Raw genomic sequence first — 16742 nt, 5'->3', positions numbered from 1 at the left:
TAAACAAGTATAGTCTGTATTATTGCAACTAAAAGTCTAAGATTGAAAAACGAAGCTTACAATTTCATAGCCCTTGGTGTTGCCAACAAAAGCACTTCTTTTTCTTATGGTTAAAATTGTACCGTTTCCAGCACACCCAATACAACCTTTGAAAACAGCCACCAACACAACAAATAGACAACTTCGACAACGATGGACCCTAAAATCTATGGAACCAAGCACCTAAAGCTAACACAGCTAGAATTATTTTCCCTGAGCAGTTATTTTCTGCACTAAATCTTCGCTGGAAGCAGAGGGGCTGTCTTTGCTTCTAGTATCCACATCTTTCATTAGATATTTGTCGACCTGCGCCGCAGCTTGACGGCCCTCATTGATGGCCCAAACGACGAGCGACTGGCCTCGCCGGCAGTCCCCAGCAGCAAAAACCCCATCTACACTGGTTGCAAAGTGGCCGTACTCCGCCATGAAGTTGGACCTGTTGTCTAGCTCCAGACCCAGTTCATCAGCAATTGCCTGTGAGGTTAAGATGATGATAGCATGTGAAATGGAGATCACTAATTGGTGAATAACTCGATGAGACAGATGATTCGTGCTGAACATATTGAAGTAGGAAAAACTCACCGATTCTGGACCAAGAAAGCCCATAGCTAAGAGAACTAGATCAGCTTCTATAGTCTCCTCAGAGCCCCTGATTTCCTCGAACTTAAATTTTCCGCTACTATCCTTTGCCCAATGGACCCGGACCACCTCGAGACCCTTGACAACTCCATTTTCATCTCCCACAAATCGCTTGGTCAGAACCTCATACGTCCGTGGGTCTTTTCCAAACTTGGATGTTGCTTCTTCATGACCATAATCTACACGGAAAATCCGGGGCCACTGTAAAAAAAAAAATTAGGCAACTGCATTTGGTGATATTTGAAGAAATTAAATCAGAAAATGACAACAAATGGCACTCATCTTGAGTTCCTACAAAGAGTGCTAAGTTGAAACGGTGAGATTACTACAAATTATTGCAAAATAAAATTCATTCTCAAGGCTTCTATGAAGATCACAAGTTGAAAGACAATGAGTTTACTGCATGACCAACAATTTTAGGCAAGGGGCAAGATGTTATGTGTCCTCGATGTTTATTCTCGAAGTTGCAGAAAAAATAAAGGAATCGAAGGGAAGAGAAGAACCTGTGGCCATGGATTTCCTGGTGCTCTTTTCTTAGGTGGTTCAGGAAGTAGTTCTAGATTTACAAGGTTTGTACAGCCATGTCGGATAGATGTTGCAATACAATCAGTTCCTGTATCTCCTCCACCTATTACAACCACTTTCTTACCTTGTGCAGACAAATATTTACCATCCCATAGATTGCTATCAAGCAGACTTTTAGTGTTTGCATGGAGAAATTCCATTGCAAAATGGACTCCAGAGAGTTCTCGTCCAGGAACAGGAAGATCCCTAAACAAGAAATTGAGGGAATATTATTCAGTATCATGGATAAGATGCAACAAAACTAAAATAGAAACAATAAAACAAAGACCAGAATGTATGATAAAAATCTTAACCCAGCTTAATGCGGACTGGCATTCATAACCAATATTCCGTCACGAGTCATGACTCAAGAAAAGAGCATCAACATCTATCCATGGATGAACAAAGACACACAGCATAAGTTTGTCATGGTATATAGTGTTTAGTTTATGATGCTATCTCAAAACGTGCCAACCATTGATTTAACCAAAGACACATATACTACAAAGATGAGATATTAGTTAAAATGGTAGCACAAGTTCAAAGATATTAAGAAATTTTATTACTCCAAGAGGACTTTACCTTGGTTTAGTAGCTCCACAAGCCAAGACAATTGCATGATTCTGGGAACGGAGATGGTCAAGGGAGAACTTGGGATCTGTTCCGACATGAGCGTTTACCACAAAATTAACACCTTCCTTGGTCATTAGATCCACACGACGTTGAACGATCTCAACTTTATCCGTCTTCATGTTTGGAACACCATACATCATAAGCCCTCCAATTCGGTCAGCACGTTCGTAAACAGTGACTAAATGACCCATTTTATTTAACTGATCAGCAGCAGCAAGCCCAGCTGGACCACTACCAACAATAGCAACTCTCTTCCTGTATTAGTCATACAAAAGTTGTCAATATCTTAAGCATCTACCCTTCAATACAAAAGTCAGGATTGCATTGGCAAAAAATCGCATCCATCACAAAAATGTTGATAAGCAACAATTTCATTGGCATACAATAGTATCAATCACAACAAAGCAAAGATTACAAAAACCAATTGTTAGTGTAGTAACTTGAGACACAGCCACTGTCCTGTGCATAAGAAAGTAACAATTTCCGTGAACAAAAAGAATATTATAACAGCCATTAGTGTAGTACCTTAGACCAGAGTCACGAATTGGCATCAGAAATACTACATACAAGGAGATTATAAGATGGCATTGAGATACATTTCAGAACATGATTGTTTATAATTTAACCTGTCAGTCACAGATATTAAGCCCAAAAGTATCAAACAGGTGGTAGTAAGAAAAAACTCAATCCCTACAGATTGGGTAATTGGAAACAGAATCTTAATGATAGATTCCAATATATAAAAGCAGAAAACTCAACCAAGGAACACTGATTCTTGGGCTTCTTTTGAACCATTAGTTAGATTGGCCATGATCTATCATGAAAAGACTAGATTGCTTGGAACAATTCCTTACCCAGTTCTTTTCTGTGGAGGACGAGGTATCATCCATCCTTCTTCAAATGCCTTGTCTATGATTGCACACTCTATACTTTTAATAGAAACTGGGTTCTCAATGATGCCAAGAACACATGATCCTTCACAAGGAGCCGGGCAGACTCGGCCAGTAAATTCTGGGAAGTTATTTGTCTCGAGAAGCCGATCCAATGCTTCACGCCATCTATTTTGATGAACCAGTTCATTAAATTCAGGTATTTTATTTCCAAGTGGGCACCCAGAGTTTTCCTGCAAGTAAAAGCAAGAAAAAGTTAGTAAAAGGATATAATTGCCATGTAAAATCATAAATGATGACATGTTCAAGGAAAATAAAAGGTAAATGGACTAAACAAACTTTGGTACTGCAAAAAAGAAAGTAAAATCATAATATAACAAGCAAAACATTCAGAAAAGATGGCAGAATTCATATTGAACCTAAAAGAACCCCCAAAAAATAAGATCTACATGACTGTTTTGGTCTGACCAGGCAAATATTAGGTTACGATGTGTAGGGACAAAGTGGCTCTTATGGTTAATGATCTTTAAGCATTAAATTAACTAATATGCTTGACAGGAAATGACTGAACAAAAATAATAATAATAAAAGACAAACTTTTCCACTGTGAGGTAAAATAAACTGGAACAGAATGTAACCAGGTAAAATATCCAGCGGACATCTGATTCTGAGCATGGTGTTTCACAACTGACAGTGATCGACACTCTAGAGATCAATCATTAGGATACCTGGTTCAGGAAACAGCTAAGGAATCTGAAAAGGATCTGTTTTGAAGGACTAGAAGTGCCACATGGTGAAAAAGAAAGTGCCAGTGTGATGCCCAACATATTGTTCTCTGGATGCTTTTCACCAGGCCCAATATTGATTATCGACCATGGTTCATGTTCTTTATGTTTTAGGCTCAAGTAAACCTTAATAACCATGACTTTGAACACTCGAAAGATCAATGTTCTCCTGTACAAATATTACAGAAGTCTAGAAGCCAACACCAACCATGATAGAGAGGCCTCACAATATCTTATTCACCTGTAAGAAGTGTAATACAGATTTCAACTGCTAAACTTAAGAATAACTATATTATTAGCATTTGGAATGACACTTATTTACATATTAAAGTACATAACCTGTTAATTATAGGCAATTGAATGGAAGGTACAAACCAAATTACTAAACTGAAACATAACAGAATGTCAACTTTTAGCATTTTCCCCGTCAAATCTTGCAAGGTCATCCAAGCCATATCATCAGGTTTCAAGAGTACTTTAAAATGAAATATAACAAGAAAATAGATCATCACTGTATAACATCAAAATTGGAAAAACAAAGTTGTCACTAGATAAGGCAATCTTCTCGTAAAGATGAGTAACATCACCTGATGACAAAAAGGAGTCCCACAATCCATGCAGCGAGCAGATTGTGTTTTCATCAGTGGCCCTGGCTTACACTCGTTAGCAACTTCTTTCCAATCTTTAATTCGATCATTAGGATCCCTATATGAAATACTTTGTCGCTCATAAGCAATAAAACCTCTATGCTTAACAGCATTGTCAACCTGTGTTGGCCTTTTTGCTGCAGCCAAGTCTTCTTCTTTCTGTAAAGTTCAAATAATATTTTAATCCCTCAAGTCAATGAGAGTTGAGACACTATGCTACTCTGAAAAACGGAAAGAAAGATATTTGGCAGACAATAATTCTTTTATCAAAATGGGTTTCGATAGAATTATTTCAGTTGGATATAGAACTTGAACGAATTCCTAATGCATCAAATACCATCAAATTCGAATCTCAGAATAAATCTAACCAAATCAAATGACAAAAAGTACTTTATACTAACCTTAGCAACAGAAGATGCTGCAGCCAGTTTCTTTAGCTCTTCAAATGCATCCGTTTCCATTAGCTCTTTTTCTTCTTGCTCCTCAGATTCTTTAACATTTTCTTCTGCTTTTATTTTCTGAAGAATCATCCTATAATCCCTTGGAAACACTTTGAAAAACTTGGGCAGCAGAGATTCAAAATCAGAAAGGACTTCCCTTGCTAGAACACTTCTTGTATAACGTTGGTGTTGTTGAATCATCATTCTCAACGTTGTGATGTCTTCCTCATCCTCAACCTTTTCAAGATCAACCAACTCAGGATTGCATCGTGTCTGAAACATCCCATCAATATCGAAAACATAAGCAATTCCACCACTCATACCAGCAGCAAAGTTTCTCCCAGTTTTACCTAAAATAACAACAGTACCACCAGTCATATACTCACAACCATGATCACCAACACCTTCAACAACTGCTCTAGCACCTGAGTTACGGACACAAAATCTTTCTGCAGCCATTCCATTAAAATATGCCTCCCCATTTGTGGCACCATATAATGCAACATTGCCCACAACAATATTTTCTTTTGGATCAAATTGGCTCTCTCTTGGTGGATAAACTACAATTTTGCCTCCACATAACCCTTTCCCAACATAGTCATTGCTGTCACCTTCAAGCTCAATAGTAATTCCAGGACAGAGAAAAGCTCCCAGGCTCTGACCAGCACTTCCAACTAGCTTAATATGGATTGAATCTGTAGGCAATCCTTTCAACATATAACGTTTAGTTACCTCATGGCTAAGCATGGTACCCACAGCACGGTTTACATTGTGAACTGGCATCTCAATATAAACAGGCAATCCTTTTTCAAGAGCAGCTTTTGATGAGGAAATAAGCTTCTGATCCAATGCCACATCCAATCCATGATCCTGCTTTTGAATGCAATATTGAGGCACTCCAGGCCGAATATCAGATGCAGGTCTAAGAAGCAATGAAAGATCAATATTCCTCAATTTTTCATTACTACTAGTCACTTCCTTATCAATCTCAAGCATGTCTGCACGACCAACCATCTCGGTCATGGTCCGAAAGCCCAATTGAGACATTATATCACGAACTTCCTCTGCCAGCATAAAGAAAAAGTTTATAACATGTTCAGGTTCCCCAGCAAATTTTTCACGAAGAATAGGATCTTGAGTGGCAATTCCAACCGGGCAAGTATTTTTGTGACACTTTCGCATCATGATGCAGCCAAGAGTTATTAGAGGTGCAGTGCTGAAACCAAACTCTTCTGCCCCAAGTAGCGCTGCAATTGCAACATCTCTTCCTGTTTTTAACTGCCCATCTGTCTGCACTACTGTTCGTCCTCGCAGGTTATTTGCAACTAGAGTCTGATGTGTCTCAGCTAATCCAAGCTCCCAGGGCAGACCAGCATTTTTTATGCCAGTCCAACGAGAAGCTCCTGTGCCACCATCATGCCCAGATATCAAAACATGGTCAGCATGCCCTTTTACAACCCCACTGGCAACTACCCCAACACCAGCCTCAGAGACTAGCTTAACACTAATTCTGGCGCCAGGATTTGAGTTCTAGAAAAGAAAATAATAATGAAATTACAAGAGAAAACTCTTCACACTAGTGAACAAAGATCGAAAGTTTCAATTATAAATCTTCTTTTGTTATTTTACTGACAATAGGTTATCATCAAAAAGGAACTAGAAAATACCAGTTGTCAAGATTAAATACCTTAAGATCATAAATAAGCTGTGCAAGATCTTCAATGGAATAGATATCATGGTGTGGTGGAGGACTAATAAGACCAACACCAGCAGTGGAATTTCTTGTGACAGCAATATCACCAATAACTTTATGGCCTGGAAGTTCACCCCCCTCGCCCGGTTTGGCCCCCTATACAACATCAAAAAAAAGTCATAAAAACAAAAGGTATTGATAAGAAAAATAAACATCAGAAAATGACCTCACCAAATTGCAAAGGTATTCATCATTATAGATACAAAGACATAATTAGTGCACTGTAGCTCAGCATCATCTGTCCATGAACACAGATTCATAAACAGTAGGAACTTACATTCCAATAGATGGAAAGGAGGTAGAAAGTTCCCAATGTTTAAATATTGGACAGAGAAAACTACTGGCTAGAGAAAACGACGCCTGTAATTATTACCTGAGCCATCTTTATCTGGAGTTCATCAGCATTGCTCAGGTAGTAGCTTGTTACACCAAACCTACCACTTGCTACTTGTTTAATGGAGCTCCTCTTTGGATTCCTTGAACCATCTCGCAGAGGCTCCATACGAGAAGGTTGCTCGCCTCCCTCACCTTCAAAAGAACAAAATATAAGCCATAGAACAATATAAATTATAAACCATCCATCTCTCACCTCCAAATGTTAGTCCAATCATTAACAAAAAGCACAAGATCCAAAAAAAAGTAGATAATTGTCATGGAAAAAATTTCAAGTGTTAATAGCAATATATGAAAACACACACACACACACACACACACACACAAGACCATGCATGGTTCAGATTCAAAAGAAAGAATTAAGTGAACTAAATCTTGAAAGGCCAAGAGGCTTTTTGCTGCTCAATAAGCGAAGCTTATGAGTGAAACCGTAAAACATCAGAGAAACATGTCATGAGTGGAGAACGCTTACATTCCCTATCAGTTTAAGATGATTTACCAATGTCTTGGGTTGGAAGAGGCAACAAGTTCAAGCTAGTGTATAATTAAAACAGTGGATGCTAGTAATTTGTTAATAAATCACACAGGATTTTGGTCATAATAAGATCGTACCAGTATTAGATTTGCCTCCAATTTTGTTCATAGCAATTGCTAGAGTAGTATGTGCTTCCAATGATATTGAACCATAACTCATAGCTCCAGTACAAAAGCGCTTAACAATCTCACTAGCAGGTTCGACCTCGTCCAAAGGAACTTTCTCAGTGACATCTTTAAACTTCAGTATTCCACGAAGGTTGCAATTCTTGTTCAGCTCCTGTATACGCTTAGAATATTCTTTGTATGCAGTAATACTGTTAGCTTTGGCTGCCTCTTGCAATTTAGCAATTGCAAGGGGATCATTAAGGTGAATTTCACCTCCTTTTCTCCAATGGTAATCCCCAGGATTAGGTAATGCTTCTGCATTACTGGGTGGTGGTGCTCTGGTTGGAAATGCCAACTCATGAAGACGGAGTGAATCTCCAGCAAGCATTTCAAATGTTGCACCTTCAACTCTACTTGGTGTTCCTTTGAAGCATTTCTCAATAACCTCAGAAGAGAGTCCTAGAGCTTCAAAAATCTGCGCACCCTTGTAAGATGCTAGGGTCGATATCCCCATTTTAGCAAGAACCTTCATCATTCCATAGTTGCTGGCTTTAAAGTATTTCTTAACAAGATCCTCCCTTGATTGGAATTTTCCATCTGCTTTAGGAGGGATCTTTCCATCAATTTGTAATTGCCAAATTGCTTCTATGGCCAAATACGGGCAGACAGCATCTGCTCCAAACCCAACAAGAGTACAAAAGTGATGCACTTCACGGGGCTCTGCAGATTCAACCAGCAATCCTACCTGTGTCCTCTCAAGTGTTGAGACTAGATGTTGATGGACAGCACCAACTGCCAAGAGGGAGCTTACAGCAACATGATTGGAAGAAAAACCTACATCATTCCGAAATTCAATATAGATATTGTTAAGACAGAATGTAGAATCAGAAAGTTAAAAGCAACATAGAAACTAAAACAAATGAAGAGATTATATATACCCAAATATGCCAAATAAAACAAATGATAGTTACTATAGACGAACAAAGTCATTAAAAGACAATCCATAGCAATCATGTTAACATGATTTAAGCAGTTAAAAAACAAGTACCATAAGTTTTGAAATCCTCACCTCTGTCAGACAGTACAAGAGTTGTATAGCCTTTATGGATAGCAGAACGAGCTTCTGAACAAATCCTATCCAAGGTTTCCTCCAAACCCTTTCGGCCTTGCTCCTTTGGATATGTGATATCAAGTACTTTGCTGCGCCAACCTCTGTAGTTCATCTTTTTTACAGCTTCCATTTCGTCAATGGATAGAAGAGGCCCTTTCAATGACAGGCGATGGCACTGCTCTTCAGTGGTTTCAGTAAGATCCCCTTCAGGACCAATCATGCACTCCATGGATGTAACTATTTTCTCCCGGATCGGATCAATTGGCGGATTTGTAACTTGAGCAAACATCTGCTTGAAGTATTCAAAGCTAAGTTTCTCTCTATTTGACATCACGGCCAAGGGAGCATCATTTCCCATTGAACCAAGAGCTTCAGTGGCATCTTTTGCCATTGGCAGCAACAGCATTTCCAATGCTTCAACAGTATAGCTGAAAGAATAGTGCGGATAAATTTTTCAGTGAAAATAGATTTTTAAAAGATGGAAGCAACTTTCCTAGCTGGTAATTACCCAAAGGCTTTCAGTGGTGCCAGAAGACCATGAAGCCCCATGTTTTCCATGTCCTCATCATGAGTCTGAGACTAAGAACAATAAGCAACCAATCATCAGTCTCCCGTATGCATAGGCAAACACAAACATAGTCCTCCTCCAATAACATATAAACTTACCCGTACAGTTCCAAAAATGCTTGGAGGAATACTTTCACTTTTAGGGACAGAATTGATAACATCTTCGAGGCAAATCTTCTGTCTCCTAAGCCATTCTCCATATGGTCTAGCCTGTGAAAATTGCTGCTTAAGTGTCTCATCATCAACAACAACATGATTTTCAAAATCCACCAACAACATCATCCCAGGGTTGAGCCTTCCTTTCCGTGCCACTTCAGCGGGAGGAATGTCTACAACACCTACTTCACTAGCCATGATAACACGTCCATTATGAGTGATATAAAAGCGGCCAGGTCTCAAACCATTACGATCCAATGTTGCTCCAAGATAGCGACCATCCGTAACTGTAACAAAAAATTAGCATGCATCTTCAGATAAATATTCTGCTACAGCATTTTCAGTAAGCATTGTCATTGAATCTCACAAGATATGAGGGCGGGTCCATCCCAGGGCTCCATAAGAGCTGAGAAATATTCATAGAGAGCCTTCCTATCAGGATCCATGTTCTTATCATTCTGCCATGCTTCAGGTATCATCATCATAACAGCTTCAGGAAGACTTCTGCCAGCACGGACCAGAAGCTCAAGGACACCATCAAATGCGCCTGAAAGTATGAATTAATACAGATCAAGCTCGCATAGATTTCAGGGGGAAAATTCAATATGATACCTATGTCAACACAAAACTGGATCGGTTCAAATACACAACAAATACAACAACAACAACAACCAAGCTTGGTCGGCTATATAGATCCTCTCCTACACCATTGAACTTTCACCTGCTATATCATCATCTATATTTAAATAAATTTTATCCTATTTTATCGTTGCTAACCAAATCTTTTTTATTGTTCCTCTTCCTTATTTAATGTGTGTATTTGTTATAGTTTCACCATATTTATTGGTCATCTAATGCATATCCACACCATATTAAATAAGCCATTAAATAATAAAGTTATAATAAATGCCTGAACCTACCAGAATCAGATGAACTAGCATCAACAATAGGCAAAAGTTTCTTCATTTCATTCTTTGACAAACCTAGTTCCTTGCACTTCAACAATCCTTCACGTGCCTTCATCCTTTAGAGAAAACAATATCAAAGGAGTTAAGCTACTTTGGCATTTTATTGAGAACATGATACAAGGATTACAGCCCACTTAGCTTCAAAACATACCAATTCACATTGCCCCGCAATGTGTTGATTTCTCCGTTGTGGCCCAAAATTCGCATAGGTTGTGCACGATCCCAACTAGGAAAAGTGTTTGTAGAGAATCGAGAATGAACCTGCACATGAAGATATTTCTCAGGGATCTAAATTAAAGCTATCTGAATTTGCACTTGAGATCTCTTCTAAAAATGTCAACGTCAATCTGCACTCAAAAGCACTATGAGTTCTATTTATCGTCATAGTCAATACAAAATAACACGGGAACCTAAGCTACCTTCACCAACAATTCTTTTCACCTTCAAATTGGAACTCTCATCCCACTGACCATGGGGAGCAGTGCATCATGATTCTGCAACATGGTTTACTAAGTTATCGACCACAAAGATCTCACCAACCCACCCAAGTTATTCAGTACTCAAATTTAAGCAGTACCAAATACAGAAGAGTGCAAGATATAATTCAAAGTATAAAGCCTCAAAACCTTATTTAACCTTAAGAGAGTTCCGTTACCAGTCTTCTCTTGTAGTCTGCTGCAATCAGAGTTCATAAGTAAAGAAAGAGGTCAGATAGGTTTGTATTTACCAGGGCCATGTAACTTGTAAACCTTTCATCTCCAAGATCTGAGTAATAGTAGTCCTTTAGTTGATCAGGCTTCAACTGACCTTTATAAACAACAGTCCTGTCAAAATCAGACACATAAGAGATACTTCTACCATAAACATAATAAATAAATTAAATGAATTGATTCATTAGAAAGCTTATATTATATTTTGAACATGAGTAATAATTTCACATATTGGACAAAACAAAAATGATTGCAACAAGGGATGATACCAAGTTTTTAAAAAAAAACTAACCTAGAAGAAAGTGAGCAAATATAGAAGTCCTTAGCTCCACCATGCTGCAGATTGAGAGCAGCTCGGATAGCTACCATTGAAATCCTCCGTAATATATACATCTAGATTTATTCAGATATCAAAGTCAAAACTCATTATAACAAATAATGATAGACTGTTCCTATGGTGATCTGCAATAAGACCAACACAAAGCTAGGGACAAACCTGTTGCTCGAGATCAGCACTTGACCGAGGACTTGGAGTGAGAAAAACTTGCTCAATGATTGGCTCAGTTTGACGAGCAGATTCACCCAGATCATTATTATCTGTTGGCACCGAGCGCCAGCCAAGCACAGCATGTCCCAAAGATTCTGCAACCTGCAAGCAAGATCAATTACAGAGGGATATTGTTCAGATATAAAACATCATAGAGGATACTGATGTGATTCATACAGAAAGGAAAAGTTATCAGACATGCAATAAAATAAAAGAAAGGAAAAAAGACTTACACTCCAAGTGGCTATCACATATCCACACACAGTAGAATTAACCTTAGCATCCAGTAGAAATCATTCTTGTCATCAAGCCATGGTCTCCACAATTTAGAATTAGCTACATTGATTTTATCCACTCTTGGACTCTATATAAGACCATATCACTAGTAATATCCAAACCCCTCAAATCACTTTTTGTTACTTTAACAGTTTAAGTAGATATCTATCTGGTTTCACTAACTCTTATGCATTCAACTCTATCAATTCAACTCATCTAACTATAAAATCTATTGATGGTGACTACTATTAGAAGAGTTGAATGATTAAGAATAGGTGTAAGAAATAAATGGAGACAAATGTTGCATGACTAAAAAACATTAAATTTTGAAGATTAGTAAAACTATAGTGTTGCATAGAGCTCAATGAAGTGAAGGGATAAGATGTGTGGCTGATCCCAAATAGTTGAGATAATATGAACAGCTAAAGATTCAATATTAGTGCTAGATTTATGTCCAAATCCTTATACTTCCATGTATTTCAGAATGTTCAATGTACGTGCTCATAGTTCTTAAGTCAACCATTCTTAGTTGGTACCTTGGTGAAAACAACTTTGCTTTCCTCCCTGCGACTATCATCCTGTGGCAAGAAAAACATACCCACTGCATACTGACCAGGAGATGGAAGTTGCATGCCAACATCCTTCGTGACCTGAAAAAACATAGAGCAGAATCAGAACAAAGACATGAAAAAGAAAAAATTATTAGTATTGCATATGCTCAACATTTTCATTGACTGAGCTAAACTAGCAAGCACTATAAATTAGCAAAAGCTACAAATTAAACAACACATTTTTTACAGGAAACATTGTGACAAAGTGTGGATACATGCCTCAACGAAAAAACCATGAGGGAGTGCCACTAGTATGCCAGCTCCATCACCAGTATTAGTTTCACAGCCGCATGCGCCACGATGGGCCATTCGAACAAGCATCTCCAGAGAATCAGAAACCTGCAAAATTCATCAAACAAACAAAAAAAAAGGCCAAATAAGATAAATGTGCACTGTATGATGATTGATTTCCTATTAGACGTTTCAATAGAATCCAGAATTGATTGATATGGATAGAAACATACTGTTTTCCTGTTATACTCTCCAGATAGCTCAGCAATGAAACCAACACCACAAGAATCTTTATCGAAAGATGGATCATAGAGACCAAGCGGCTTCTCTGGCACCTGTGACAGGGACATGGATGGAGCAACGATTCTTAGCTTAGGTGAACGTCCTGGACCATCCATCCGCCAAAGATGAACGCGTTCACAAGCTCGGAGCTTTGCTCCAACAAACTGGCTATGCAAGGACACCCTTTGAGAGCGTCTAAGGCATGGAAATCGTGCAGCACTACCACCACTAGAGACGTTGTGCTTATGATTGACAATGGCTGAGAGCGCCACCGATTCATTCTGGAGCTTAAAGGCTGACCCGGGGACTGAAGCCATCGCCGCTGCCGACCTCTAGCTTATAAACAGAGGAATAACGCCCAAAAAAGTTTTCTTTATGAAGATTACAATGAAAGTTTTGCAGCTTCAAACGGATTCACCAAAAAGAAAACCGATTTATCTTCAGAAAGTGTCAAATTGATTAACTTGTAAACGAAGAAGGAACGGATTCAAAGACACCGGCTTAGTTACAGATCATCAGAGCGGAATTTTTCCCAGACGGTGGATTTCCCTGCAAGGTAAAGGAGGAAGAGAAATAAAACTCGATAAAACACAGATACCATCTGCAAACCCAGAATCCACCACCCCAAACTACGAGAGCAATAAAAAAAAACACAAATGAATCTCTGTTTCCTGAACATCAACGACCAGACCAAAATGATTCAAGACAGACAAAAACACGGAGAAATGGACATCACATGGATCTCACAGAGATGCTGCGCTTTTTCAAATCAAAATCCACGTTTTTTACCTCTAAATGATTAGGTAGGTCGACAGATAGATAGATCTCTCCTCGCCACCAACCACAGATGGCTCCTCCCTTCCCACCTACCCAAAGAGCACTGCGGGAAACAAAGCGATGCGAACTAACTCCTACTCCTCCCCCTCCGGATCTGCCACCCTCGCAGACTCCGCCGGGGCGACCGTTTCTCCTCGATCGCAGAAAGAGCGACGCAACGAGGCACCAGAGACTGAGACCGAGCGCAGCTCCGCCGACCAACAATCCGATCTCCTCCTCCCCCTCTCGAGTATCTCTACCCACTCTCCCCCCTCGACTCCACCGGGTCATTTATAACGAAGGCGTCGGGTTCCCCGCATCGTCTCAATCCCCATCTACCCCATTTATTTTCCTTTTTCATTCCATTTTATCCTAATCTTTTTTATTTATTTTATCCATTACAATTTCAAATTTTTGTAATTAATTTTATCATATGCGTATATAAAAAGAAAATTAATTAACCTCTTGCGGTTTGTAAGTTTGTTACGCTTCTCGTCGACGTGGTTACAAGAACGGAGAGGTGGGCCCGGGAGAGACAGCGAGACCTCCTCGGTCGGGACACGTGGGAGGCGCGTGTGCGGCCCCTGGCTCGGTTCCGGGCCTCCGCGGCATCACTTTCCTTATTTTAACTTCCGTAACTGAAATGGTTTCCTAATGAATTAAAATTAATCGAGGCGCCACCGTCCCAGCTTCCGCTCACCGACTCACGGTCACCGCGCCCACCGATTCATTCACCTGCCAACAGACTGCGTTCGAATGTATATTAAAAATAATAATTAATGATAACTCCAACCGCCCGGTTCGGTCGAATCTTTTGTTACCATAAAAAACCGAACCCGATTGGATTTCAAAAACTCAACGCCTCGGGTTTGTAACTCGTTCCACTAAAGAAGGTTTAAGGCAATTAGAATTAGTTAATGACGATTATAGATACTAACATTGTTCTTATCTGGACAATTAATCTGGAAGCCGGCAGTTTGAGCGGCTTGGTCCAAGAACAATGCGGCAATGGGTTTTGGATCGACGTACGTGCTTAATTATATATTTTGCATGCTCATGAACAAATTAATTAGCAACATAAAACATTTTCGGTAGATATAATTTGGTTAATTTGCAACATAAAATATTTTCACATAATAATTTAACGTGGGAGGGGAGTTGGGTGAGAAAAAGGGTAGGTAAGGAGGTAGTTGACCTTGAATTATTTTAGAATTTACATGGTAGAAAAATATTAATTAGCGACCCATCATTGACAACGATGCCACAACAAACTAAGGAAATAATTATACAAATTTTTTTTAGAATTTAAATGGTAGAAAAATATTAATTAGCGACCCCATCTCGATAAAAGTGAATCGAGATGCGAGGATGAGCCTCCGAGTACCCAGACTCATAATTAGTCGCTCATGAATGTACAAGGTGAACCGGGGCGTCCGGACGAACACCCGGACTCATACTCAGTCACACATGTATATATATATATATATATATATATATATATATATATATATATATATATATATAAATTATATTAATTAAAGTATTTTAGCATTAAAATACTAAAGTACAGTTATTATGATAAAATACCTGACTTTTGAAAATTTGAATTATTTGGATCTTTACAAAGCCAAATTGTTTGAATTTTCGAGTGTAACCTTACAATTTCCCTATGAAAACAATTAATTTAAATTAATATTATACTTATCTCGGTAAAAAATTAAGAAAAGTATATTTTTTAACATTATTGGTCTAAAATATTTATAGAATCTTCTTTGATTATAATGCTGTCAATTCTAAGATGTTAATAATATACCGCAGTTGAGTCTCGAACATTATATCACTGATTGTTTCGATTGTGGAATTACTAATAAACCTTGGAATTATTTTTAATGTGAATAGAAAAAAGGATATTAACGTAAATTTATTTTAGGCTTCACCAAATTAGTCAGTAAATTGGGAGGGGAAGATTTTTAATAAAATAGTAAGATATATATAAAAAAAATTTATTTAAAATTTTCTATACTTAATCCTATAACTCAACCCTTAAAATTTAAAAGTAAAATTTGATTGGGATAATTGAGAGATTAAAAAAATGACCAAACAAATTATAAAACCACTTTAAATTTTTTAGATTTGGAATTTTTATTATGTAATTTAATTCGGATAACCGAGCTTGAAAAATATATAAAATAAAAAATAATAATTATACTATGTGGTCACAGAATGTGTGTATAAAGTGGGGAAGCATAACAATATTTTTCATTTAATTTGTGTTGGTATATAAATCAACTTACATATATAACAGCTTGAAAATTAAAATAAGTACACTTTGATTACCATTATTTCGATTCAGTCAAGCTGCAATTAATATATTTAGGTTAACAATAAATCATTACTTTGGAAACAATGCAAAGCAATGCTGCAAAATAATTAAATATTCTCAGAAAGTTAATTACTTTTATAATTAATCAAATATTTTTATGTTAATGAGGCTCTGTAATTTAAATAAAGAAACACACTCAAGTGCTTCATTAATACCTTTATTCCTTCACCACTTGTGAAGTTTTTTTATCGGGTTATTATTATTATTATTACCCTTTTAAGAATTGATCATGCTTTGTTAATTAATTACTTAAAGAACCCTCTAATTTTAATTGATGAATCAGCTGCTGATGACTTTATAATGATAAGGCACTCCACTAACTAATTAAAAAAAAATTTCAGCTGTAGAATTTTGACTAAGATCTTGGAGATGATTATGCGATTCCAACAACCACAAAGTTTGTAAATTTGAGAAAAAAATTAAAGTTCTCAGGGCGTAGCACAGCTGGGGGTACATGGTTTCATGGTCAAAAGGCCCAGGGTTCGATTTTCGGGGTATCATTGTCTGGGGTTAGCGTCCCGGCCATGTGCTTTCAGTCGTATACCTGCATTTACCTCCCTCCATATCCGTGGGACCGGCTCTAGGGGACCGTTGATGTGGCGGTTCCACTTTTTTTTTTTTGAGAAAAAATTAAATATACTGATCCTGTCTGAAATATG

General features: G+C 38.0%; 1 protein-coding gene across 3 annotated transcripts; it reads right to left on the bottom strand.

The window, feature by feature from the left end:
- Positions 1-13985, bottom strand: LOC122033388 (glutamate synthase 1 [NADH], chloroplastic-like). 3 transcript variants are annotated; one of them, XM_042592390.1, is made up of 23 exons: positions 13674-13985; positions 12836-13433; positions 12591-12710; positions 12297-12410; positions 11434-11586; positions 11230-11330; positions 10955-11051; positions 10379-10488; positions 10180-10283; positions 9627-9806; positions 9203-9546; positions 9045-9115; positions 8495-8964; positions 7396-8259; positions 6764-6918; positions 6325-6486; positions 4599-6167; positions 4138-4356; positions 2730-2998; positions 1825-2130; positions 1182-1449; positions 622-879; positions 1-513 (listed from the first exon to the last, which is right to left on the bottom strand). In XM_042592390.1, the coding sequence occupies exons 2-23, from the start codon at positions 13199-13201 to the stop codon at positions 244-246; spliced, it is 6570 nt and encodes a 2189-aa protein (XP_042448324.1). In that variant the 5' UTR covers positions 13202-13433; positions 13674-13985; the 3' UTR covers positions 1-243. The 3 variants fall into 3 exon arrangements, with proteins under 3 accessions (XP_042448324.1, XP_042448325.1, XP_042448327.1); XM_042592391.1 differs by lacking the exons at positions 11230-11330; positions 11434-11586; positions 12297-12410; ... (1 more) ...; positions 12836-13433; positions 13674-13985 and adding an exon at positions 10647-10721 and having other exon boundaries at positions 10955-11007; XM_042592393.1 differs by lacking the exons at positions 10955-11051; positions 11230-11330; positions 11434-11586; ... (2 more) ...; positions 12836-13433; positions 13674-13985 and adding an exon at positions 10669-10947.
- Between the last annotated feature and the right edge of the window lie 2757 nt (positions 13986-16742).

Source organism: Zingiber officinale, chromosome 11B, assembly GCF_018446385.1.
Source record: "Zingiber officinale cultivar Zhangliang chromosome 11B, Zo_v1.1, whole genome shotgun sequence".
NCBI classification, from domain to species: domain Eukaryota; kingdom Viridiplantae; phylum Streptophyta; class Magnoliopsida; order Zingiberales; family Zingiberaceae; genus Zingiber; species Zingiber officinale.
The sequence above is the reverse complement of the archived record's forward strand: the minus strand, read 5'-3'. Positions and strand labels throughout refer to the sequence as shown.